The sequence below is a fragment of the Eleginops maclovinus genome, chromosome 2 (assembly GCF_036324505.1).
Source record: "Eleginops maclovinus isolate JMC-PN-2008 ecotype Puerto Natales chromosome 2, JC_Emac_rtc_rv5, whole genome shotgun sequence".
NCBI classification, from domain to species: Eukaryota; Metazoa; Chordata; class Actinopteri; order Perciformes; family Eleginopidae; genus Eleginops; species Eleginops maclovinus.
In genome coordinates, this window is record NC_086350.1 from 1,069,026 (window position 1) to 1,094,164 (window position 25,139).

At 46.4% G+C, this 25,139-nt stretch overlaps 3 protein-coding genes across 5 annotated transcripts in view; 2 read left to right on the forward strand and 1 right to left on the reverse strand.

The window, feature by feature from the left end:
• The window catches only part of LOC134881319 (neuronal acetylcholine receptor subunit alpha-7), a 9,508-nt gene extending 3,623 nt beyond the window's left edge, over positions 1-5,885 (forward strand). Inside the window, exons 5-10 of the mRNA XM_063908558.1 lie at positions 2,297-2,376; positions 2,535-2,702; positions 3,895-4,089; positions 4,195-4,281; positions 4,858-4,967; positions 5,460-5,885. Of these exons, the coding sequence (XP_063764628.1) occupies positions 2,297-2,376; positions 2,535-2,702; positions 3,895-4,089; positions 4,195-4,281; positions 4,858-4,967; positions 5,460-5,885 (1,066 nt within the window). The remainder of the gene's footprint in view (positions 1-2,296; positions 2,377-2,534; positions 2,703-3,894; positions 4,090-4,194; positions 4,282-4,857; positions 4,968-5,459) is intronic.
• Positions 5,886-6,554: 669 nt separating this feature from the next.
• znf277 (zinc finger protein 277) lies at positions 6,555-10,490 on the reverse strand. Its single transcript, XM_063876265.1, has 12 exons — positions 10,425-10,490; positions 9,861-10,059; positions 9,554-9,642; positions 9,161-9,243; positions 8,914-9,005; positions 8,701-8,811; positions 8,204-8,336; positions 8,054-8,121; positions 7,877-7,973; positions 7,542-7,584; positions 7,226-7,400; positions 6,555-7,147 (listed from the first exon to the last, which is right to left on the reverse strand). Exons 1-12 carry the CDS (start codon positions 10,450-10,452, stop codon positions 6,958-6,960), a joined length of 1,308 nt encoding a protein of 435 aa, XP_063732335.1. The 5' UTR covers positions 10,453-10,490; the 3' UTR covers positions 6,555-6,957.
• Positions 10,491-12,132: 1,642 nt separating this feature from the next.
• Positions 12,133-25,139, forward strand: part of immp2l (inner mitochondrial membrane peptidase subunit 2) — an 82,584-nt gene continuing 69,577 nt past the window's right edge. For 2 of the 3 annotated variants that reach the window (XM_063898396.1, XM_063898413.1), the window contains exons 1-3: positions 12,133-12,255; positions 17,423-17,554; positions 24,243-24,346. In XM_063898396.1, the coding sequence (XP_063754466.1) occupies positions 17,426-17,554; positions 24,243-24,346 (233 nt within the window). In that variant the 5' untranslated portion in view covers positions 12,133-12,255; positions 17,423-17,425. Of the gene's footprint in view, positions 12,256-12,296; positions 12,497-17,422; positions 17,555-24,242; positions 24,347-25,139 lie in introns of those variants that run through there. The other variant, XM_063898404.1, reaches the window with a different exon arrangement.

Here is a 25,139-nt window from a genome sequence, read left to right on the forward strand (position 1 = left end):
GTGGACTCGAGTCACATGACTTGGACTCGAGTCAGACTCGAGTCATGATTTTAATGACTTCAGACTTGACTTGATCAAATTCGGCATGACTTACGACTCGACTTGGACTTGAATACTATTAACTCGAGACTTGACTCGGACTTTGCCTCTTTTACTTGTAATGACTTGACATGCCTCGAGTCAAAAGCTAAATTTCCTGATCATGGACATCCTTCCCTGCAATGCGAACCTGCGAAGCCCCAAAGACCGCAAAGTGAGAGAGCCGGCAGGCAAGTGCGAGCAATGCAATCATGTGGTGGATTTTGGCCTTTTTGGATTGGATCAGGGACCTAACCAGCGTGATTGGATAATCCCCGGGTTTCCCCTCATTAATATTCACGATTTCCCCGGATTTCATCTACGGAAAAGATGCAATTGTGCCACGGAAGGGAAGCCTAGTCGAGAGCTGTCCGTCTGGTCTGCGTCTCTCTCAGTTGCAATTGGCAGGTTTAAGATCCAGATTAGGTTCATGGTTGTGAATTATCTATGTAAATCGACTCTATAGATAACACGTTCATTCTACATGTTGAATGATGATAGCGTAATACAAATATAGGCTATACATACAATGACAAAACTGCCGTGGGCGATATGTTATCCGTATCCTTTGTTAAAATTAATGTTCAATAGCTCTATGCCAATGGGAACAACAGAACGTGCGCATTACATATGGACCAATGCGACACGTTCATTACGGCCGTGGACCGATAAACACTCAGTACCGTACGCACACCAACCGGCATTTGCGTGTTTAACACCTTGTTTAACACCTTGTTTAACACTGGCGTTACCGCCGCTTAACTTAAATAATGAACAACTGCTTTTAATTACGACTTGGCCGAGATCTTAACGTGCTGTTCATGCGTTTCCCATGAATAGCCTACTACTATAACTCGGAGCGGAGCAGGATATAATGCGCATGTGCGACGTTGCTAGGCAACGTGTACAAAGGCTGGGGGGGTGGGGGGGGATGCCCCCAGACCCCCCTAGACCCCCCTACAACGGTTTAGTTTGTCACCTTTTTCAGCCCTTCTGAGTTTGCAGGTATGTACACAAATAACTAAGATTAGGGAGGTGTACTCTGTCTCTCTCTCTGTCTGTCTGTCTCTCAAGCGCCTACCCCCAGCACCTTTCATTGTGTGTAGTCATGCTGCTTAATTGTTATGCAGATTAAACATTGTTTTATTGAAATATTAGGTTTCTTTGTGATTTAAGCAAAATGTTGACCTACTGTAACTGGCATCCACTGAAGCATCAATGCCAGTTACATGCATCCACACAGTCCATGCCTCACTAGTCAAGGCGCTTTACCAACTTTAGGATGACAGTGGTGCCTTCCGTGCTCATACATTTCTAACCCACCATTCACACACAATACTTTGAAGGTCTTTGGGCGCATGCGTATATACAGATATATAAAATATATGCATAGTTTAATCTGTATGTATAAAAAAATACTGAAGATTAGGTTGATATGTTGAAATTGTGTGATCGTTAGTCTGATAATGGCATTATTAAGTGAAGAGTACATGATGACTTGTTCAGGACTCGAAGAAGCTTGGGACTTGGACTTGGACTCGACTTGGCTTTGGTGTTACTTGGACTTGGACTCGACTTGCCCTTCTCTGTCTTTACTTGGGACTTGACTTGGACTTGACTGCTGAGACTTGGGACTTACTTGGGACTTGCCAAACAGTGACTTGGTCCCACCTCTGTTTATTTCCAAAAGTGACATTTAGATATTTCCAAAATGTCTCCCTTTTTATATGAATATAAAGGATACAATGTTGGTGTGTTGAGAGGAGTGTGTAGTGTATGCATCTCTGCAGCACTCCTACATTTACACACACGTTTTTTACTCAAATGCAGCAACACTTTGAAAAGTATTAAAAACAATATTTAGGGAAAGACAGGATCTGGGGCCAAATTAGGACTTCAAATTCAGTTAAAGTCAACTTCCGTTTGTGTGTACAGATAGAGAGATCTAAATACTGCTCCCACAATCCAGAGGACTAAAAAATACACAACAGTCGCTTGAATATATAGACGATGAATGTGTTGGAGTAAAAAACGTACAAAAGACGGAGACTGTGTGTGTGTGTGTGTGTGTGTGTGTGTGTGTGTGTGTGTGTGTGTGTGTGTGTGTGTGTGTGTGTGTGTGTGTGTGTGTGTGTGTGTGTGTGTGTGTGTGTGTGTGTGTGTGTGTGTGTGTGTGTGTGTGTGTGTGTGCGTGTGTTATGAACCTGTCTGTCCTCAGCGCTGATGAGAGGTTTGATGCCTCATTCCACACCAACATCCTGGTCAACTCCAGCGGATACTGCCAGTACCTGCCCCCAGGTAACACACCCACACACACACACACACACACACACACACACACACACACACACACACACACACACACACACACACACACACACACACACACACACACACACACACACACACACACACATGACACTCACACATTATGTCCTGCTGTTTATCCCCCCCAGGGATATTTAAGAGCACGTGCTACATCGATGTGCGCTGGTTTCCCTTCGACGTGCAGCGCTGCGACCTGAAGTTCGGCTCCTGGACGTACGGCGGCTGGTCTCTGGACCTGCAGATGATCCCAGCCGACATCACTGGATACATCGCCAACGGAGAGTGGGACCTCGTGGGTGAGAGACTCAACAGTTTCAATTACTTTAAAGAGTCCTCTCCTGCTGATGTTCAGGTGTATATCAGTATGTAGAGTCTCTACTTTAAAGAGTCCTCTCCTGCTGATGTTCAGGTGTATATCAGTATGTAGTGTCTCTACTTTAAAGAGTCCTCTCCTGCTGATGTTCAGGTGTATATCAGTATGTAGTGTCTCTACTTTAAAGAGTCCTCTCCTGCTGATGTTCAGGTGTATATCAGTATGTAGAGTCTCTACTTTAAAGAGTCCTCTCCTGCTGATGTTCAGGTGTATATCAGTATGTAGAGTCTCTACTTTAAAGAGTCCTCTCCTGCTGATGTTCAGGTGTATATCAGTATGTAGAGTCTCTACTTTAAAGAGTCCTCTCCTGCTGATGTTCAGGTGTATATCAGTATGTAGTGTCTCCACTTTAAAGAGTCCTCTCCTGCTAATGTTCAGGTGTATATCAGTATGTAGAGTCTCTACTTTAAAGAGTCCTCTCCTGCTGATGTTCAGGTGTATATCAGTATGTAGAGTCTCTACTTTAAAGAGTCCTCTCCTGCTGATGTTCAGGTGTATATCAGTATGTAGTGTCTCTACTTTAAAGAGTCCTCTCCTGCTGATGTTCAGGTGTATATCAGTATGTAGAGTCTCTACTTTAAAGAGTCCTCTCCTGCTGATGTTCAGGTGTATATCAGTATGTAGAGTCTCTACTTTAAAGAGTCCTCTCCTGCTGATGTTCAGGTGTATATCAGTATGTAGTGTCTCTACTTTAAAGAGTTCTCTGCTGCTGTGGTTGATGAAAGAGAGGAGGCAGTGGGCCATTCAGAGGGAAGTAAATTGGGAATGTAAGTGCCGTGTTTCCCATTACCCCCCCCCCCCTCTCTCTTTCACCTATAGCGGAGATTAAAACCAATGTAGTGAGCAGTGTGGAGATGCACAGCGAATGAAACGGACCCAGACGTGTAGAGTTAAAAGAGGAACTCTTCATCTGTAATTCATCAGTCAAACGACCAAAATGAACTGAAGGAGCGGAGTGCTCTGAGCCGGGGACAGAGTCTGTGATGCTGGACCAGAGAACAGAGCTCGGTCCTCACTGGGACAGCTCGGTCCGATTGATACTACTGCCTTCTCTCAGAGGACGTACACAGTTTGAAACCCTCTGATTGGTTGCTTGTGCGTGGGTTTTGTCTCAGAGGTCCCTGGGCGGAGGAGCGAGCGTTTCTATGAGTGCTGCAAGGAGCCGTACCCCGACGTGACCTTCAGCGTGGTGATGAGGAGGAGGACGCTGTACTACGGCCTGAACCTCCTCCTGCCCTGCGTCCTCATCTCCACGCTGGCTCTGCTCGTCTTCCTGCTGCCCGCCGACTCCGGGGAGAAGATCTCTCTGGGTGAGGACGAGCGCTTTCAATGTCTCACATTAATCCATCACTACACTGAGCACCTCCTACATCACCTCCTACATCACTCCTAAATCACCTCCTCTCTGTGTGCAGGGATCACCGTGCTCCTCTCTCTCACCGTCTTCATGCTGCTGGTGGCTGAGATCATGCCGGCGACCTCCGACTCGGTTCCTCTCATCGGTAACGAGCTTTAGCATCCTCCCTATCTTCCTCCCTATCTTCCTCCCTATTACCCTCCCTATCATCCTCCTATCTTCCTCCCTATCGTCCTCCCTATCACCCTCCTCTCTTCCTCCCTATCTTCCTCCCTATCATCCTCCCTATCTTCCTCCCTATCACCTCCTCTCTTCCTCCCTATCTTCCTCCCATCTTCCTCCCTATCTTCCTCCCATCTTCCTCCCTATCTTCCTCCCTATCATCCCCCCTATCCTCCCTCGCCCTATCATCCTCCCTATCTTCCTCCCTATCACCCTTCCTCTCTTCCTCCCTATCACCCTTCCTATCTTCCTCCCTATCACCCTTCCTCTCTTCCTCCCTCTCTTCCTCCCTATCACCCTTCCTCCCTCTCTTCCTCCCTATCACCCTTCCTCTCTTCCTTCCTCTCTTCCTCCCTATCACCCTTCCTATTTTCCTCCCTATCACCCTTCCTCTCTTCCTCCTTATCACCCTTCCTCCCTCTCTTCCTCCCTATCACCCTCCTCTCTTCCTCCCTATCTTCTTCCCTCTCGTGCTTCCTCTCATCTTCCTGTGTTTCAGCTCAGTACTTTGCCACCACCATGGTGATCGTGGGTCTGTCAGTCATCTCCACGGTTCTGGTTCTGCAGGTCCACCACCACCACCCTGACGGAGGACACATGCCTCAGTGGGTCAGTGCTCTTCCTTCATCCATTGGCTAAGAAACCACCTCAGGTATAGACGCTGATTCCAGAGGTCCTTCTGCAAGATTCTTTGTGGAGGAATTCAATTAATCAATTAGTGTTGGTCCAGGAAGGAGTCCTTCAGTGGACAACAGAGTCCTGGAACACTGAGTCACGCGACCGGCTTTAACGAGCTTCAGCCTCACTCTGAGAGCTGATTGGATGTTAATGTATTCAGTTAATTATTATAAAGCATCCTGGAGGTCAAATGAAAGTACTGTCAGTCGCACACACACACAAGCACACGCACACACACACACACTCTATACTAAGCGTAAACATGTCCTGTAGTTTACATGAAGCATTTTAAAGTCAAATATGTTTGATTTTTATTAAGTTTCTTCTTCTGGTTTAATTTTGTCAGACAGAATCTTAATTCTCCGTTAAATCATAAAAGGCTCTCTTCCTCCTCTTCCCGCTCCTCCCGCCCCCTCCCTCCAGACCCGGGTGCTCCTGTTGAACTGGTGCTCCTGGTTCCTGAGGATGCGTCGCCCCGGGGAGGAGAGGGTGCGTCTGTCCTGCCCCCAGGCCTCGGAGCATGGGGGGGGAAGCAGGTCCCCCCCCCACATACAGGTCACCAACGGCAACCTCCTGTACCTGGGCTTCAGGGGAGGGGAGGGGCTGCGCTGCGCCTCCCCCTCTGACCCCGAGCTGCTCCAGATCCTGGAGGAGGTGCGGTTCATCGCCGGGCGGCTCCGGGGGCGGGACCAGGGGGAGGCGGCCTGCAGCGATTGGAGGTTTGCGGCGGCGGTGATCGACCGCCTCTGCCTCCTCGCCTTCTCCCTCTTCACCTCCCTCTGCTCCATCAGCATCCTCCTCGCTGCTCCTCACTTTGGGGAGGCTCTCTCCAAAGACTTCTTCAGCTGAGGAGGGGGAGGAAGAGAAGGGCGAGGAAGGGCAAGGGAGGAGAGGGAGGAGGAAGCAGAGGAGGAAGATGAGGAGGAGGAGGAGGAGGGGAGGAGAGGAGTAGTAAGAGGAGGGGGAGGACGGGGGGGAGAAGGAGAAGGAGGAAGATGAGGGGAGGAGGAGGAAGAGGAGGAGGAGGAGAAGGAGGAGGAAGATGAGTGGGAGGAGAGAGTAGTAAGAGGAGGGGGAGGACGGGGGAGGAGAAGGAGAAGGAGGAAGATGAGGGGAGGAGGAGGGGGAGGAGAGGAAGAGCTGGAGGAAGAGAAGGAGGAAGATGAGGGGAGGAAGAGGAGGAAGAAGAGAAGGTGGAGGGGGGAGGAAGAGGAGGGGGAGGAGGAGGAAGAAGAGGAGAAAGAGGGGGAGGAGCCCTCAGTATTTCATTTCTCCTCTGCTCTTCAGACCCCCGGCAGTGTTTGTATTCTGGGGGAGTTTATTGTTTCCTGACTGAAGCTGAAGATTACTGACCACAGGAACAGTCTGGAATAAATGTGGGGGGGTTTATTGCAGAGAACACACAGTGGAGGAGAGCCCAGAACATCCCATAATAAGTGCTCACATGTGTGAATCTGCAGTGCTGTGTGTGTGCAGAGATTCTGAGCATGGAGCCCAACAATAACAACAACAACCCTGGGAGGTAAATAAACAACTTTTATTCCGTCTTCAACAGAGAGAGGGGTGATGGGCCACGTTCACTTTCAGGGTCTCACTTCAGATTGGAGTTGGGTCTGTTTTATTTTAGATGTTAGATTAAATACTTTCAGGACATTGTGATACTTATCAATGCAGGACCTGTCATGTCTTTTTCCCTCGGTTATTCGGGATTTATATCGGATGTATGATTCATATCTTCCCTTGAGCTGGAGGTTAAGTTGGACCCTGACTCGTGAGGGTGCACCTGAGAGAGAGACCTGCTTCAATGCATCCTGATCAATCACTCGATAATAATCAGGAAGAGTCTAAATGTTTCTCTGTGGTTCGGATCGACGTCAGGTAGAGGCTGAACTTCTGAGATAGCAAAGGAGGAGGAGGTCTTCTATCTGCAGGACCCCCGGCTCTTCAGCAGCGAGTTGAGGACGGAGCTCTGCCTCAGCGCTCGCAGGTCGGAGACGTCCTCTGCGATCACCGGGACGTCCTCGCTGTGACCCGTCTTGTCCCGCTCGTCTCCGTCGCTGTCGGACAGCGTGCAGAGCAGGGCGTCGTTCTCGTACGTGGGGAAGAAGTACCTGAGGGGAGACGCAGCGGTTACTCCCCCCTCTGTGACTGGAGGGATGTGTAGAGTGTGTGAGGAGCGGCTGACTCACTGCGGCTGGTTCCAGGTGGAGGCGTGAGGGAGCGTCATCACGTGTCCGGCCGCCTGCAGGTGACGGAGCACCTCCTCCCTGCAGCTGAACGCCTCCTGGCAGCCGTAGCAGCGGCTCTGATGGAGCTGCCGCCGGATGAAGTTCACCAGCTTCACCTGCTCGTAGAAACGCAGGCCTGCAGGAGGAGCGGAGCGTGAGACACACACACACACACACACACTCACTCACTCACTCACTCACTCACTCACTCACACACTCACTCACACATTCACACACTCACACACTCTCCTTTGAGAGAGGATGCCCTGTGACTCACTGAGCTCCGTCCTCAGCTGATGGAGGTCAAAGCGGTGCGCCTCCTGCAGAGACAGAGAGGAGCAGTAATCAGAGACAAGAGGCTGCAACAGAGGAGGCGACCTCAATCTTCAAAGAGTTTTGGGAGAAAATGTAAATTAATACTTTAATGATGTTTCTAAATAAATGCAGGTTCAACATGTAACACACAGGATTCAATTATAGATCATTATGAAGGCAGAATGATTCCTTTAATGACAGTGTGTCCTCAGTTTGTCCGAATTGGAAGTGTATTTCAGAAATAAAAGTAAATATCCTGCATTGAAAAATTAACTTGTGTGTGTGTGTACGTGGTACCTTCATGTGTGTGTAAATCTGCTCCATGGTCTCTGACTGATGATCACAGAAGAGACACACAGCGGAGACGGGATGGGCCTGCCAGTCCGACCAATCACTGCGCAGAGAGACAGGAAGTGACATCATTAACCCCTCCTCCAGTTACCATCACTGTCTCAATGAGATCTACTCCCTCACTCGTCTCCATCGTCCCCCAGATCCCGGTCATCCTCGCTCTGCACCTCCTCCCAGGTCTTCCCCAGCTCCTGACAGTCGGACACACAGTTCAGTCAGAGCCGCCCCATTGGTCCTGCCCTCTAAGCCCCGCCCCCTCTGCCCCATAGTTACCAGGTAGTTGATGATGTAGAAGCGGTCGTACTCGCTGTTGCTGCCGTTGATGCGGCGGTGCGCTTTCTTCCTCATGTGATCCTTCAGCGTGGTCTTATCTCTGAACGTCTTCTCACAGTACAGACACTGCAGGCTGACGCACACACACACACACACACACACACACACACACACACACACACACACACACTATTATGTTTTTGTATTATTTATTGAGTTAAATAAAATAAATGATCTAAATAGGAGCGCAGGGATCATAACTCTTCACTGGAGGTTAGTTCAGCTTGAGATTTCTTTTTAAAAGCCTGTGTGTACGGGTCACCAGAGAGGGGTTTCTATTTAATGTGTTAAAGATTCTAATCATTATTTGGGGGATTTTTCAATAAAACCTCAGAGTTAATCATTCATAAAATCCTGCTCCCCATGACGTTCTCTCAGATGTTTTCATACTTGTATATAATAAAGCGTTATAGTTTGAAGGAACTGAAGGCTCTCACTTGTCCAGCTTCATCTGCAGCGCATCCAGGAACTGCTGGCAGTAGACGATGTTGTCGGGCAGTCCGATGCTGAACGAGTGTTCCCGGGCCATGTGGTTCAGCAGAGACGACCTGGAGCGGGAAGCATCGTTATCAAACCGCTCACCTAACGTCCTGACCTGAGGAGGGACCGATGAGGGGGGGCGGGCCTGGGTAACGTCTCAAAGCTCCTACCTGTTTCCGGAGAACTCATCGCTGCAGAACATGCAGACCCGCTGGAAGCTGCTGTCCTCCCTCTCCTGCTGCTGCTGATCCAAAACCTCCTCCTGCAGGAGAAACACCATCAGAAACACCACTGAAGAAGAACTGCAGGACACAGCATGGTCAAAGAAACACCACCGAAGAAGAAGCCGGTCTTGCAGGAGTGATATTAAGAGGGGAGTGAAAGGAGAAGACAGACAGAAGTGAGACGTCTCCTCACCAGGCGTCTCTGCTGCAGCTTCTCCCGGAGGAGGCGGTCTTCCGGGAGGACGTCACACAGCAGGAAGTAGTCCTCCTGCTTCTCTGCAGCAACAGGACAGAGACATGTTGAGTATACCGTATAGCATGTCACATGACCCACAGCTGCTTCAGAGAGGAGAGGAACACGGTGCGTCTCCTGTCTCAGTGGAGTTTACTGCGAGTTTCAAACTAAAGGAACACACACAGGGACCTCCGTTCCTCAGGGACTCCTCTACGCTTAAAGACTTTGACGTTACGACCGTTTGATACCAGGCCACTCAATATTTGTACAGATTATAGTGATTTCTGTGGCCAACAGTGCCCTCAAGATAAAAGCATAAAGAAGCGCTTCAATTCAGAAGAGGGGCCTCACCTACGGGGCCCGTGGAGTTGGTTTTGATGACGCTGCAGAAATCTGTGAGCGGCTGCTCCTGGAACCGGCCTCTCCAGAACAACAAGTACCTGAGGAGGAGGAGGAGGAGGAGGAGGAGGAGGAGAAGGAGAAGGAGAAGAAGAAGAAGAAGAAGAAGGAGAAGAAGAAGAAGAAGAAGAAGAAGAAGAAGAAGGAGAAGAAGAAGAAGGAGAAGAATCTAACAAGGGTTTTAATAAACGTGAATCCTGCCTGAATCCCCCCTAGCCTCTGGAGTGTGAGAGTGTGAGAGTGTGAGAGCAGCTTGTACTTCGGGAGGTCGGCGATGAGTTTGACGTCCGCGATGACCAGCTTGTGCTCCAGCAGCAGGTGTTTGAGGAGGACGTCTTTCTGATGCTGGGGGACGGAGTCGGGACAGAAGAGACACACCAGCAGCTCTGCACCGGGAGCACCGGGAGCATCAGACGGCAGCTCCGGGAAACACAGAGGCTCCAGGATGCTGTCATCACCTGAGTGACGTCACATAGTATTTGTGGTTCAGTAAAGCATCTTCTCCCAACACCGGTTATTAAACTAGACGGCCTAAATGTATATTATAAACTTTAATTTATTCTGAATCTATGTATGTGCATGTTTATGTTTAGATGCTGTTGTTTGTTGTATGTATTTTTGTCATGTATAAATAACGGTTAGCATGTTAGCACAGCCGGCTAGCTCTCCGCTGTTTAGCCTCTTTACAAACTGCAGAAAGGATTATTACCCAGATTAATTAATTCCCTGGCTGACTGTGAGTTTCATCTTAATCTGATTGTATTATTTTGAGCACCAATCCTATTTTTAAATCAACAGAAACGTGTAAAAGAAATCCACTCACCATCTCTGTTTCGGGTACAGGCTGCCATCTCTGGTGTCACGTGTCCAAACAGCAGCTAACGGACCAATCAAAAGTCGGGAAATCTATTTCTTCTTCGCTTGGTTTATTAGCGGGTCGCAAACCACTTAACAGTGTATTTACTGCCGCCTACTGTCGAGAGTGTGCATCACTAAAACCCCACTCATTGAGTATCATTGATAACTTGTTCTCACCCTTTTTTCTACTTAGCTTGAAATTATTTATTGGATTTATTTTATTTTTAAGTATCTTCATCTTAAGCCCTTATTTACTCGTATTCCCTGAGCTGACTGAATTTAACCAATAGAAACCTTCCTATAAGCACAGAATGGACCATAAATCACATTCAACCATTCATTTCAGGTTTAAGATGTTAGTCATTTCTATCTGCCTTGTTTTCTTCCAACAATAATACAAACTTGTATAATAACCTTTATTTATTTAGCACTGTTCTTAACACAACAAGAGAAAACACAATGAATTGATATAATACAGTTTAAATAAATACAATTACATTAAAGAAACGCTCAGAGTAACTTTGATATCCCTGTTCCACTGCAGGACCACTAGGTGGCGCTGACACCTCAGGTTTAATTATTTCACAAAATGAGAGAGTGTTTTCCTTCTAATAAAATAAAAATGGTCTTTAAAGGTGACCAATATTAAATTCAAAAGATGAATATCTTCCATTCAATACTTCTATTTTCAACTCTTCAGACGCAAATATGATGCTTGTTCTAAGTATTTACACATTAAAACACATGATATATGCAGAACTGTGCTACCTAACATGTTCTCCTAATTTACAGAATACAACATGTAATGCTCTTTTGTGCTTCTTAGTGATAGAAATAGGACAATATATTATTCTATAATTATATAATACTGTGAAACAAGAGCCAATCTGAATAGAATCCAAATCAGAATCGGAATTCCTTTATCTATCCTACAGCAGGGACATTTTTTTAAATTTTATTTTACCTTTATTTTACCAGGCAGATCATTAAGAACAAGTTCTTATTTACAAAGATGGCCTGACATAAAACAAAAATAGGTGACACTTAAAAAACATACAAAGACATAGAAAACAAGGATTGGTTATACAAAATCATTAAAACCATTAAATCAGCGGGCCTAGGTGCACAAATGGGAGACTGAGCTGAAGGATTAGACGGAGGGGAAACACTTGCAGGGATCAGTGAGATGGTGTGAGATGGAGTGTTTGAAGGCCGGAATGGCATTACAACAACAGAGGTAGGGCAGATTAAGTAGGTAGGTAGAAAAAGTGGTGGGGACACTCTTCCAGATAAAAAATCCCACTACTGCATTAAGTGCACCCTCAAACAATAGATGTGCATGCATGTGATTACAGTACTGACAACTAGGGCAGTAACTATGCTACTCTGCTGCGGAGCTGTTCTCTGTGAAACGTGTTGCAGGTCATATTGCACTTAGGTCAGCAGAAATACACCCAAAAACTGCGAACAGTCCTCCAGATAGCACATGTTCTGCTGTGCAAATACACCCAAAGTGTACACTTCTTTGTGCACGCTATTCTCAGAACATTTTCAACAGATTCATCCGAAGTGGTGGGGAAAGAAGTATGAACAGATTAGCTGTGACTACAAAAAGGATCGGAGTATGTTTTCTTATTAAATAAAGTACCTTTAAATAGTATTCAAGTACTTGAGTAAATGTACTTCCACCTCTGGTGTTAAGTGTTGGAATGAACCTGAAACAGAACCTGACGGCCTTTAGGACCCGGATGTGACGCGTGACGTAGGACAACAACAGGAGGACCTACACGTTTCTGGTAGGTGTGTTAGCATCTGTAGCTTTAGCCTCCGTTTGTCATGAACATGTGTGACTTCAAACAACAGGAAATAGACTGTCCGCGTGCTTTCTGTGTGCGTCACCGACCCGCTGTCACTGGCATCCTGTGTAGTTTCAGACATTGTCTTTTAGAGTTAAACATGCTGGTTAGCAGCTGATGCTAAGTGTTAGCACTCTGACAGCTGCAGGCTAAACTGATTAAAGGTGGAGACTGTTTGAAGGTGAGCGTTAAGGTGGAGGAGGGGAGATGTGGGGTTGTGTCTGCACCTGGTGAGGAGAAGTGTGCAGAGGTGGAGAGTAGATCCAAAGGCTGTGTCACCAGGCACAGTAAAGTGTATTCAATGAAGATCTGAGGTCTCAAGCTCCTCCAACAATGCAACATAACATATAACATATATGACTTAAAATAGTTCATGTATATATTTAGTTTATTGTAGATTTGTGAGAAAAAGTTGTTTTTTAATTGAACTTTCTTGGATAATTTTCTTTAGTTTAGAAATGTTTTTCTGTTTTTTTGGGAAAAATACAATATTTTTCTCTGAAAAGAGGAAACTTCTCGAGGATCTTTTTTGTTATTTTTTCTAAATGTCAGAACATTTTTTTTGTTTTAACTTTTGGTATCCCATGTTTTTCTCATGTGGCCCTAATCCCTTTCCACCCAAAACAACGTGCACATATTTAGACAAACTAAACCTAGAAAAGTTCCCCAGAGAACTGTTGACTGTGACTTCAAGAGTCCTGATGCTGATACTGGTGTTGATGGTAGCAGCTTGTTGCTTTTCTGGTTTCTGTGGTGACTCAGCAGGGAGTCTCAGTCAGTCTGTGTTGAGCTCTATCTCACAGTGTCGCCTCCTCTTCAGGAAACCATTCCTAGCAATAGCTTTTTTCCACCGGAGCAAATGAGTTCCCTGAAGAAGCGTTTGTGTGATTTTTGTGTCACTGGCAGCCAGTGAAGGGAGCGGAGGAGAGGTGTGGTGTGGGAGAACTGGGGGAGGTTGAAGACCAGTCGGGCTGCAGCATTCTGAACTAGCTGTAGAGGTCGGATGGCGTCTGCAGGTAGACCAGCCAGGAGTGGGGTGCAGTAGTGGAGGGGGGAGATGAGCAGAGCCTGGACCAGGACCTATGTGTCCTCCTGGGACGGCAGGGGACGGATCCTCCTGATGTTGTAGAGAGAGCATCTGCAGGATCAGTAGCAGCAATGTTAGAAGTGACGTTCAGCTGGTTACCCAGGGTCATTCACATACTATAACATTAAACTGATAAATATCCCTGTGGTATTCTGCATGACCACCCCCCCCCCCCCCCCCCCCCCCCACCCCCCATACAGTCAACGTGCTAATCATCACCTTAGTTCAGGCTCAGAGAGGCCGGGCTGATCAGGAGTAAATATCCTCTGATAAGGTTTGAATACTTTACCCCCACAACGACTCCTCACACGTACTGTAGTCTCTGGTGCAAAGTCAGAGCAAAAGTCCCACTGGGGCTGCACTGGTTGAAACAATGACTAATTGTAATACATCTGACTGGTTTTGCACTTTGGATATGACTCATAATAAATCAATATGAGGCCAAAATAACTTTGTGCTGAAACCGGTTGGTAAAATCCATGATTCAATGCTTTTGGGAGTGTGCTTCTGACTGCAGGTGAGATACCTTTTAAAATGTTTGGAGATCGGATCGATCAGGCTCACATGTAGCTGCTCCGTCACAGACGGTAACAACGCAGCGACGGTATTCACCACGCCAGTCTGGACTTTTATAAACACAGATTTCTCCAGTTTCTGAACAGATCTGAGGGACTGTGAGCTCGGTGTGCTGGCCCGTCGCCCAGAGCCAACAGCTGCTGTTTTGATTTTCTGATTCAACAGCGTCAGACCAAACGTGCTGAGATTCCCACCGGGGTTTTTTCAGGAATTAGAAAACTTAGATAAAAATCTGAATTCCTTTTTTTATTTTATTCTCACTTTTTTTTTGTCATGTGGCCTTTACCCTACTCCATAGTTTTGGAGTGACAAAAATCTGAATCCTTGTTTGAGCAGGAAAAATGTAATTCACTGATAAAGGACTGCAGATGGAAACGAGCTCAAAGCCGGCAAAAATATTTGCTTCTCCTCCTCTCCTCTCCTCTCCTCTCCTCTCCTCTCCTCTCCTCTCCTCTCCTCTCCTCTCCTCTCCTCTCCTCTCCCCCTCTTCTCTTCTCTCCTCTCCTCTCCTCTCTTCTCCTCTCCTCTCCCCTCCCCTCCCCTCCCCTCTCCTCTCCTCCCCTCCCCTCTCCCCCTCTTCTCTTCTCTTCTCTCCTCCTCTTCTCCTCTTTTCCTCTTCTTTCCTCTCCTCTCCTCTACCCTCTCCTCTCTCTTCTCTTCTCTTCTCTTCTCTTCTCTCCTCTCCTCTCCTCTCCTCTCCCCTCCCCTCCCCTCCCCTCCCCTCCCCTCCCCTCTCCTCTCCTCTCCTCTCCTCTCCTCTCCTCTGAGATTAATATAAAGAGTGGCCTCTCTTTCTCTTCATGCTCTCTGCACCTTTAACCATGTGAGAGTTTGAATGGGGAACTTTTAGTCGTAGTACTTCCTCCACCTCTGACGAGCTGCCACAGCTCTCACACACTCCAGTGTCCGGGTTTGCTTTTAAATGCTTAATGCTACCGAGGCCAAAGCGGAGATGTTTTTGGGGGAAGTGTGTCCGCGGCCGTCTGTAATCAGCCCCTTCCCTGGTGGATTTATAGGACAGGAAAAGCTTTGCGGCTCGCCGGCATTAGTCACCGGCTGAGCTGGACTCCAGTCCGGAGACCCAGAAATGTAATTTCAGCAATCGCAGCAAAAGCGAAGTACAGCGTCTCCGTCTGACTCGCTGACCCCCGGCTCTCCGCTCTCTGAGTCTGATCCTTATTCCACTCTGTATCCGTCTCATCTAGAGAGGGGAAACCGTTAGTTGAATTGGGTATGTTGAGCTCTGATGGATCTGTGAGGAGCTGCTCTCAGACGTAGAGAGTACTCCTCCTGCTGGAGAGATTCTGGAGGAGGATCCGTCTCAGTACGAACAGATTTAATGTAAAGGTAGAACACAGGAGAGGACTCTTTAAAGTAGAGACGCTACATACTGATATACACCTGAACATCAGCAGGAGAGGACTCTTTAAAGTAGAGACTCTACATACTGATATACAGCTGAACATCAGCAGGAGAGGACTCTTTAAAGTAGAGACGCTACATACTGATATACACCTGAACATCAGCAGGAGAGGACTCTTTAAAGTAGAGACGCTACATACTGATATACACCTGAACATCAGCAGGAGAGGACTCTTTAAAGTAGAGACGCTACATACTGATATACACCTGAACATCAGCAGGAGAGGACTCTTTAAAGTAGAGACGCTACATACTGATATACACCTGAACATCAGCAGGAGAGGACTCTTTAAAGTAGAGACACTACATACTGACACCTGAACATCAGCAGGAGAGGACTCTTTAAAGTAGAGACACTACATACTGATATACACCTGAACATCAGCAGGAGAGGACTCTTTAAAGTAGAGACTCTACATACTGATATACACCTGAACATCAGCAGGAGAGGACTCTTTAAAGTAGAGACACTACATACTGACACCTGAACATCAGCAGGAGAGGACTCTTTAAAGTAGAGACACTACATACTGATATACACCTGAACATCAGCAGGAGAGGACTCTTTAAAGTAGAGACACTACATACTGATATACACCTGAACATCAGCAGGAGAGGACTGTTTAAAGTAGAGACTCTACATACTGATATACACCTGAACATCAGCAGGAGAGGACTCTTTAAAGTAGAGACACTACATACTGATATACACCTGAACATCAGCAGGAGAGGACTCTTTAAAGTAGAGACACTACATACTGATATACACCTGAACATCAGCAGGAGAGGACTCTTTAAAGTAGAGACACTACATACTGATATACACCTGAACATCAGCAGGAGAGGACTCTTTAAAGTAGAGACACTACATACTGATATACACCTGAACATCAGCAGGAGAGGACTCTTTAAAGTAGAGACACTACATACTGATATACACCTGAACATCAGCAGGAGAGGACTGTTTAAAGTAGAGACTCTACATACTGATATACACCTGAACATCAGCAGGAGAGGACTCTTTAAAGTAGAGACTCTACATACTGATATACACCTGAACATCAGCAGGAGAGGACTCTTTAAAGTAGAGACTCTACATACTGATATACACATGAACATCAGCAGGAGAGGACTCTTTAAAGTAGAGACTCTACATACTGATATACACCTGAACATCAGCAGGAGAGGACTCTTTAAAGTAGAGACTCTACATACTGATATACACCTGAACATCAGCAGGAGAGGACTCTTTAAAGTAGAGACTCTACATACTGATATACACCTGAACATCAGCAGGAGAGGACTCTTTAAAGTAGAGACACTACATACTGATATACACCTGAACATCAGCAGGAGAGGACTCTTTAAAGGAGGATAGTGGTTATCATGTTGAGTGAGGTTAGCTTCTATGTTTCCTCCTGAACGCTTCACAGCTGCATTGATGGACGTTCCCCGGCTGCAGCTGGAGGGGGGGGGGGGGGTTGAGGCGCTGGACGTCCACACCCGGCTGTTAGGCGTTTGCCAAAGGCAGCGGTGCATGACGGGTCATTTCACGCCTGTCTGGGCTTCCTGTGAAAGCAAAGAGGATGAAAAACTGTCCGGAGAGACGGGACGGTGTGATGTGTTTCCACTGTCCAAACGCCAAACCTGTGGGGGATTAATGAGGGGGGGGTCACTCACTTTGTGCATGGATTCATGTCTAACTCTACCTGATTAATGGAGCTTAACGTGTATTTAACTGCAGAGGGAACAGTATTTGAGAAGGACTCTCAGCATCGTGTTTGGCGGAGATGTTTCTCATAACAATGTGACTTTTCTTTTCAAAGATATTTCAGTGGATCAGAAAAGCCTTATTTGAAAGCCAGTTAATTTACTTTCTGAGAAACTTTTTGCTTTGTTTAAATACTTGTTATGGCCCATAGAATAACAAGAGGATAAGAAATGAGGTGATGGTAGACGTCAGAAATCCTTTATTTGCAAAAACCAGTCTAAAGTAACCTGAGGGATTTGTTTCCGGTCCAGGTGATGTCTCAACAGGCGGGGCGGCGCTACCTGCGGGCGTTCGTTAGCGGCTTCTTCGTCGCAGTTCCCGTCACGGTGACCGTCCTCGACCGACTCGCCTATGTGGCGCGAGTAGAGGGAGCGTCGATGCAGGTGAGACATCTGTCCACCAATCAGAGGAAAGAAACTCACACTCCCTGCTTGCAGAGGTCAACAGCAGAGGAGGCTGCAGGAAAGAGTCCTAAAACTTGGAAGATGAGTTCGCCGTCATCTAGCCCAACATTAGCTTCCTTTAGCTTAGCAGTGGAGACGTGAAGTCATGTGACCGTGCTGTAGTTCCTTTATAGCCCAACATTAGCCTCCTTTAGCTTAGCGGTGGTGACGTGAAGTCATGTGACCGTGCTGTAGTTCCTTTATAGCCCAACATTAGCCTCCTTTAGCTTAGCGGTGGTGACGTGAAGTCATGTGACCGTGCTGTAGTTCCTTTATAGCCCAACATTAGCCTCCTTTAGCTTAGTGGTGGTGACGTGAAGTCATGTGACCGTGCTGTAGTTCTTTTATAGCCCAACATTAGCCTCCTTTAGCTTAGCGGTGGTGACGTGAAGTCATGTGACCGTGCTGTAGTTCCTTTATAGCCCAACATTAGCCTCCTTTAGCTTAGTGGTGGTGACCTGAAGTCATGTGACCGTGCTGTAGTTCCTTTATAGCCCAACATTAGCCTCCTTTAGCTTAGCGGTGGTGACGTGAAGTCATGTGACCGTGCTGTAGTTCCTTTATAGCCCAACATTAGCTTCCTTTAGCTTAGCGTTGGTGACGTGAAGTCATGTGACCGTGCTGTAGTTCCTTTATAGCCCAACATTAGCCTCCTTTAGCTTAGCGGTGGTGACGTGAAGTCATGTGACCGTGCTGTAGTTCCTTTATAGCCCAACATTAGCCTCCTTTAGCTTAGTGGTGGTGACGTGAAGTCATGTGACCGTGCTGTAGTTCCTTTATAGCCCAACATTAGCTTCCTTTAGCTTAGCGTTGGTGACGTGAAGTCATGTGACCGTGCTGTAGTTCCTTTATAGCCCAACATTAGCTTCCTTTAGCTTAGCGTTGGTGACGTGAAGTCATGTGACCGTGCTGTAGTTCCTTTATAGCCCAACATTAGCCTCCTTTAGCTTAGCGGTGGTGACGTGAAGTCATGTGACCGTGCTGTAGTTCCTTTATAGCCCAACATTAGCCTCCTTTAGCTTAGTGGTGGTGACGTGAAGTCATGTGACCGTGCTGTAGTTCCTTTATAGCCCAACATTAGCTTCCTTTAGCTTAGCGTTGGTGACGTGAAGTCATGTGACCGTGCTGTAGTTCCTTTATAGCCCAACATTAGCTTCCTTTAGCTTAGCGTTGGTGACGTGAAGTCATGTGACCGTGCTGTAGTTCCTTTATAGCCCAACATTAGCTTCCTTTAGCTTAGCGTTGGTGACGTGAAGTCATGTGACCGTGCTGTAGTTCCTTTATAGCCCAACATTAGCCTCCTTTAGCTTAGTGGTGGTGACGTGAAGTCATGTGACCGTGCTGTAGTTCCTTTATAGCCCAACATTAGCCTCCTTTAGCTTAGCGGTGGTGACGTGAAGTCATGTGACCGTGCTGTAGTTCCTTTTAAAGCCTTTTGATGTTTTTGTCACACGTTTCCCTCTAGCTGTAAACTAGTAAACTAGCTGCTCATTGAGAGTCAGAGATGGTCAAATATGAAAAGCTGAAACAAAACGAGTGCCTGTTGGGTTTTGACTGAGTCGGTTCGCTGTCGTGCGGCTTATTATCCCCGCTGTGTTTTTGCATTATGCATTAAACAATCTGCCCTCTATTTTCAATCAGCATGAATATTAGTAGTTCCTGTTGTTTATTCATGTAGCTGCGTGTGGCGGGTCCGAAAGTCGACCTCTACTAGAGATCAAAACTTCCAAAATCATTAATGAATACACTGTGATTTAAAAGCAGAGACTGGAGGGTAAATGCACTGACTCTCTGATTCAGCTCCTCTAGTCAGTGATTAAAGGGGCTGGCCCCAACTGTCTCAGAGTGAGTCTGTCTCTGTTTTGTCAGTCTATCTGAAGGTTAGCTACGTTAACGAGCTAGCTTCCAGCAGATCTGCAGTGACATCAGGAGTCATGTGATCACATCGTTAGAATAAGACCAGAAAACATTTCAGGAGAACAACTACAGAGACAGAGACAGAGACAGAGACAGAGACAGCTTTGTCCTCCTGACCATCACCCAGCGCTCCGGTCCCTGCTGTGTGCGTCTCTCTTTAGTGTCCCCTGGTCTCCAGCTGTGTGCGTCTCTCTTTAGTGTCCCCTGGTCTCCAGCTGTGTGTGTCTCTCTTTAGTGTCCCCTGGTCTCCAGCTGTGTGCGTCTCTCTTTAGTGTCCCCTGGTCTCCAGCTGTGTGCGTCTCTCTTTAGTGTCCCCTGGTCTCCAGCTGTGTGTGTCTCTCTTTAGTGTCCCCTGGTCTCCAGCTGTGTGCGTCTCTCTTTAGTGTCCCCTGGTCTCCAGCTGTGTGCGTCTCTCTTTAGTGTCCCCTGGTCTCCAGCTGTGTGCGTCTCTCTAGTGTCCCCTGGTCTCCAGCTGTGTGCGTCTCTCTTTAGTGTCCCCTGGTCTCCAGCTGTGTGTTGAAGAGCATCTTATCTCTGCTTCTTCAGTGACAGAATAATATGAGTCTGTTTTTAGAGAAGCTGCAGAGACAATGATCATCTGCTGGATCTTATTTCTGAGATGAAAATATTCCCATCATGCTCTGCTGGTGAAGCATCCTCTAATAAACGCTGCTCACTCTAGAGTAGTGTGTCTTTATCTGAGCGTGGACATTAACCTCTAACGCTTTGTAAATAAGAGAGATATGTAATGATGTGTTTGAGCAAGATGGAATCAGCCTGTAGTCTCTGCACAGCGCGGGAGAATAAATAAAGACTGTAAAAAAGAGCGATATTACAAGTGGATCAGACTGGAGAGAACAAATGACTGTTCACGAGTGATTCTGACACACACACACACACACACACACACACACACACACACACACACACACACACACACACACACTGTCTCTCAGTGCCTGTGTTTGCACTGCTTGTGTTGTTGTCATGGGAACAGTGTTCCCTGAGATCCGGCGTTATGACTTTTTAATTATTTAACTCTAAACTCTCTAAAAATATAAACGTGTAATATAATTCCTCTCAATATGTTCGTTATTTATCATTGTTTTTACATGTTTTTAATTAATTGATGCATTTATTCACACCTGCTTTTATTCTGTATTTAAGTCAGTATGTTCTTCATGTACAAACTCAAGTTAATAAATACAAATATAAGAACATCAATCAACCGAATCACAAACTCTTGAAGCTTCTTAACATTTATCTAAAGTTAGATTTAGACTTATTATATATTAAAACCTGCAGGAGAGAAAGTCCCTCTGGAGGAAATATAGAGGGATTTTAGCCTTTGGAGACCATTTACATGCACTAAAACATATGTAAAGGCACAATAGAGCCCATTTTTTAAAGCCATAAATTCAAAAAAGCTGACTTCCTGTTGGTTTGACGGTCTCGCTCCAATATTGTTTGTTAACAGTCTCCCTGTGTTACATATACAGACCAAGTTTCATACAGGTAGGACCTTCGCTGATAGGGCTGCGGTCCAGGTGAAGCTGTTGAGCCACGCCCATTTTCACCAGGTTTGAATTTTCACTCCAAAAAATGTATTAATTTTCAAAGATTTTTTGGCACTTTAAATTATGGGGGAAATAATAATAGTAAAATCAAAATCAAAATCCCAATAATACCGAACTATAACTTCTGCATCGTCGCTGTAAAAACTCACTGAAGGATCCCTCTTCCACTTACCTGTGAACTCAGACAGCATGGAGAGATTCGTCCGCAGGCTGACGTTCAGTTTAGGAAATATTAAATCGGCAGGCGTGAAATGAGCTGCTCACTTCCTGTTTAATGAAACGCTCGCTCGTCGTCAGGTAGAGCGACACAAACAGAGGGTGAGAATAATGAGTGTGTGGTAGAGGAGGAGGAAATGGACAGGCGTGTGATGGAGCTGTCAGGAGGCTGAACACGCCAGAGAACATTCCTGCTACGCTCTTTATTATGCTGTCCGCTAGAGAAGGGAGAGCAGGGACCAACCGTTCTCAAACTGTGTTCATCACAGCGAAGTGAGGAGGGAAATGGACCTGTTGCAGAGTTTAGCCTCTGAAGTGAGATTCAAAGTCTTTTGTGTTCTTGGATTTTTAAGGGTGTCATTTTTCAGCTACAGCGAGACTTTGTGTTAAACAACTCAAGGTTTGTCCAAGTTAAATTTGAACCTTGCTCTGTTTTATTACACAGTTCCCAAAACAAGAGGGAAGCGACCGACCAATCACAGACTGATTCTGTGCTAAGACAATTAGAGCAGAATGGGCCTCAGCTTTTGGGATTTTGAATATGTTGTTGTTGTTTTTCTCTCTGTATGTGTTGTTCGTTAAAGAAAGGGAGGGAAATCACAAACCAATCACAAACTAAGAGCAGTTTTTATTCATTTATATATATATTATACGTTTTTGTATTCATTATTGTTTGAGAGTTTTTTTCTGTAATTAAAATTGAATTTATATTTTTATATATGAATATTTTTTAATGACTTTACAGATTTGTCAGACTTTATATATATCTAAAGAAAAATATATATAAACACTGCCCGGCCAAAAACAGGTCCCCAGCCTGGGGGGTTAGGGCTATGATCTGGGGCTGCTGCAGTTGGGCTGGTCTAGGTTCAGCAGTGTGCCCAAAGAATGAGGTCAGCTGACTCCCTGAATATCCTGAAGGACCACGTTATTCCATCAGTGGATTTCTTCTCCCTGATGGCACGGGCATGTTCCAAGAGGACAATGCCAGGATCCATCGGGCTCAGACTGTGAGAGAGTGGTTCAGGGAGCATGAGACATCATTTCACACATGGATCGGCCCCCACCGAGTCCAGACCTGAACCCCATTGAGAGTCTTTGGGATGTGCTGGAGAAGACTTTGATCAGTGGTCTGAATCTCCCGTCATCAACACAAGATCAAAATTAATGCAGGACAGAAATAAATGTTGAGACGTTGCAGAAGCTCGTGGAGACGATGCCACAGAGAATGCGTTCCGTGATCAACGCTGAAGGCGGTCCAACGGATAAAGAGAGGGACCTTTTCTTTGGGCGGGCAGTGTTTGTCTCAATGATTTATAATGGACATTTGACACAGTGCAACTTTAAAATAGCTCAAAAAATTTGCTTTTTGGTGAAGTTTAGTCTTAGCACCACCGCTAAGCTATAGGCGGCTAATGTTGGGCTATAAAGGAACTTCAGCACGGCCACATGACTTCACGTCACCACCGCTAAGCTAAAGGAGGCTAATGTTGGGCTATAAAGGAACTACAGCACGGTCACATGACTTCACGTCACCACCGCTAAGCTAAAGGAGGCTAATGTTGGGCTATAAAGGAACTACAGCACGGTCACATGACTTCACGTCACCACCGCTAAGCTAAAGGCAGCTAATGTTGGGCTATAAAGGAACTACAGCACGGTCACATGACTTCACGTCACCACCGCTAAGCTAAAGGCAGCTAATGTTGGGCTATAAAGGAACTACAGCACGGTCACATGACTTCACGTCACCACCGCTAAGCTAAAGGAGGCTAATGTTGGGCTATAAAGGAACTGCAGCACGGTCACATGACTTCACGTCACCACCGCTAAGCTAAAGGAGGCTAATGTTGGGCTATAAAGGAACTACAGCACGGTCACATGACTTCACGTCTCCACCGCTAAGCTAAAGGAGGCTAATGTTGGGCTATAAAGGAACTGCAGCACGGTCACATGACTTCACGTCACCACCGCTAAGCTAAAGGAGGCTAATGTTGGGCTATAAAGGAACCACAGCACGGTCACATGACTTCACGTCACCACCGCTAAGCTAAAGGAGGCTAATGTTGGGCTATAAAGGAACTGCAGCACGGTCACATGACTTCACGTCACCACCGCTAAGCTAAAGGAGGCTAATGTTGGGCTATAAAGGAACCACAGCACGGTCACATGACTTCACGTCACCACCGCTAAGCTAAAGGAGGCTAATGTTGGGCTATAAAGGAACCACAGCACGGTCACATGACTTCACGTCACCACCGCTAAGCTAAAGGAGGCTAATGTTGGGCTATAAAGGAACTGCAGCACGGTCACATGACTTCACGTCACCACCGCTAAGCTAAAGGAGGCTAATGTTGGGCTATAAAGGAACTGCAGCACGGTCACATGACTTCACGTCTCCACCGCTAAGCTAAAGGCGGCTAATGTTGGGCTATAAAGGAACTTCAGCACGGTCACATGACTTCACCTCACCACCGCTAAGCTAAAGGAGGCTAATGTTGGGCTATAAAGGAACTGCAGCACGGTCACATGACTTCACGTCTCCACCGCTAAGCGAAAGGAGGCTAATGTTGGGCTATAAAGGAACTACAGCACGGTCACATGCGTATATATTAAGAAAAAATACACTATACATACTATATTTACATATGGTATGTATAGTGTATTTTTTCTAATGACATTTTGAAATATATTGCATTAGTAGAAATATTTGAGAACTGTAAAAACCTGAGGAAATGTTACATTATTCATCATACAGATGTATTCATGTTTTACGTTTGGATATGAAGGGGTACTGGTGTGGGACAGAAATGTAAAAAATCCATCCTTTGTTATTTTCTTGAATTGCACCTGAATGTGCATTAATATAAACAATATGGGAGTGAATATAAACTGTATTTTATTATCTGTGTGTGCAGCCCTCCCTGAACCCGGAGGGGGGGTCTGACTGTGACGTCGTTCTGCTGAACCGATGGAGCGTCAGGAACTACGAAGTCCAGCGAGGCGACGTCGTCTCCGTCATGTGAGTGGAATATGAAACACCCAAAGCGAAACACCTGTCCGATCACTGAGACGCTTCCTGGATCCAGGAGCTTTCAGGACGATTCCTGTGGAGCAGCCGCAACGTCTTCCCTTTATACGGTTTAACACGGGACGGGGGTCTGGCTATGCTGTAGATAGAGCCTTGGGATTATTATTTCATTCTTCTAAACGAACGGGGGGGGGGGGGGGGGGCGTAAGACAGGAAATATCTAAGTTATTGTTCAGATATTGTGTTAGCACTCAGTTAGCATAGCATTAGCTGTCTTACCTCTGTCTGGATGACTAGACACCCACTCCCAACACCACAGATGCATCAGTAACACTGATCGGTCCGTTAAGCTGTCATTATCTCACTTTGTATCCTCTTCTGTTTCGGCCCAGAGCTTCTCTTTGTAAGGTCACACACACTTCATTCATATCGGATGCAAACAGCTGACAGAAACAGGAAACAGATATGTGTATTGAGGACTGCTAGTGTTGCTATAGACGCTATCCTGCACAGACGGCCCCAGAATGCGCCGTCCCATCCCCTGCAGAGTGCTTCCTCCAGCGCTCGTTAGACGGCCTCTCCTCTGAGAGCGTGCCGCTGTGTTTCTGTGAGGTCTCGGGGCTGATTGAACCCGCAGAGTGAGATTTCACACGTAGGAAATTGACAGATCCGACGGCCTCTCGGAGCTGTTTGACGCTGTCAGATCTGAGAGCAGGGCTGCATTCAGAGAGGCAAACATCTAATCCTCTTTCCCTCACGTCTTCTGCTCAACCTGAGTGAGAAA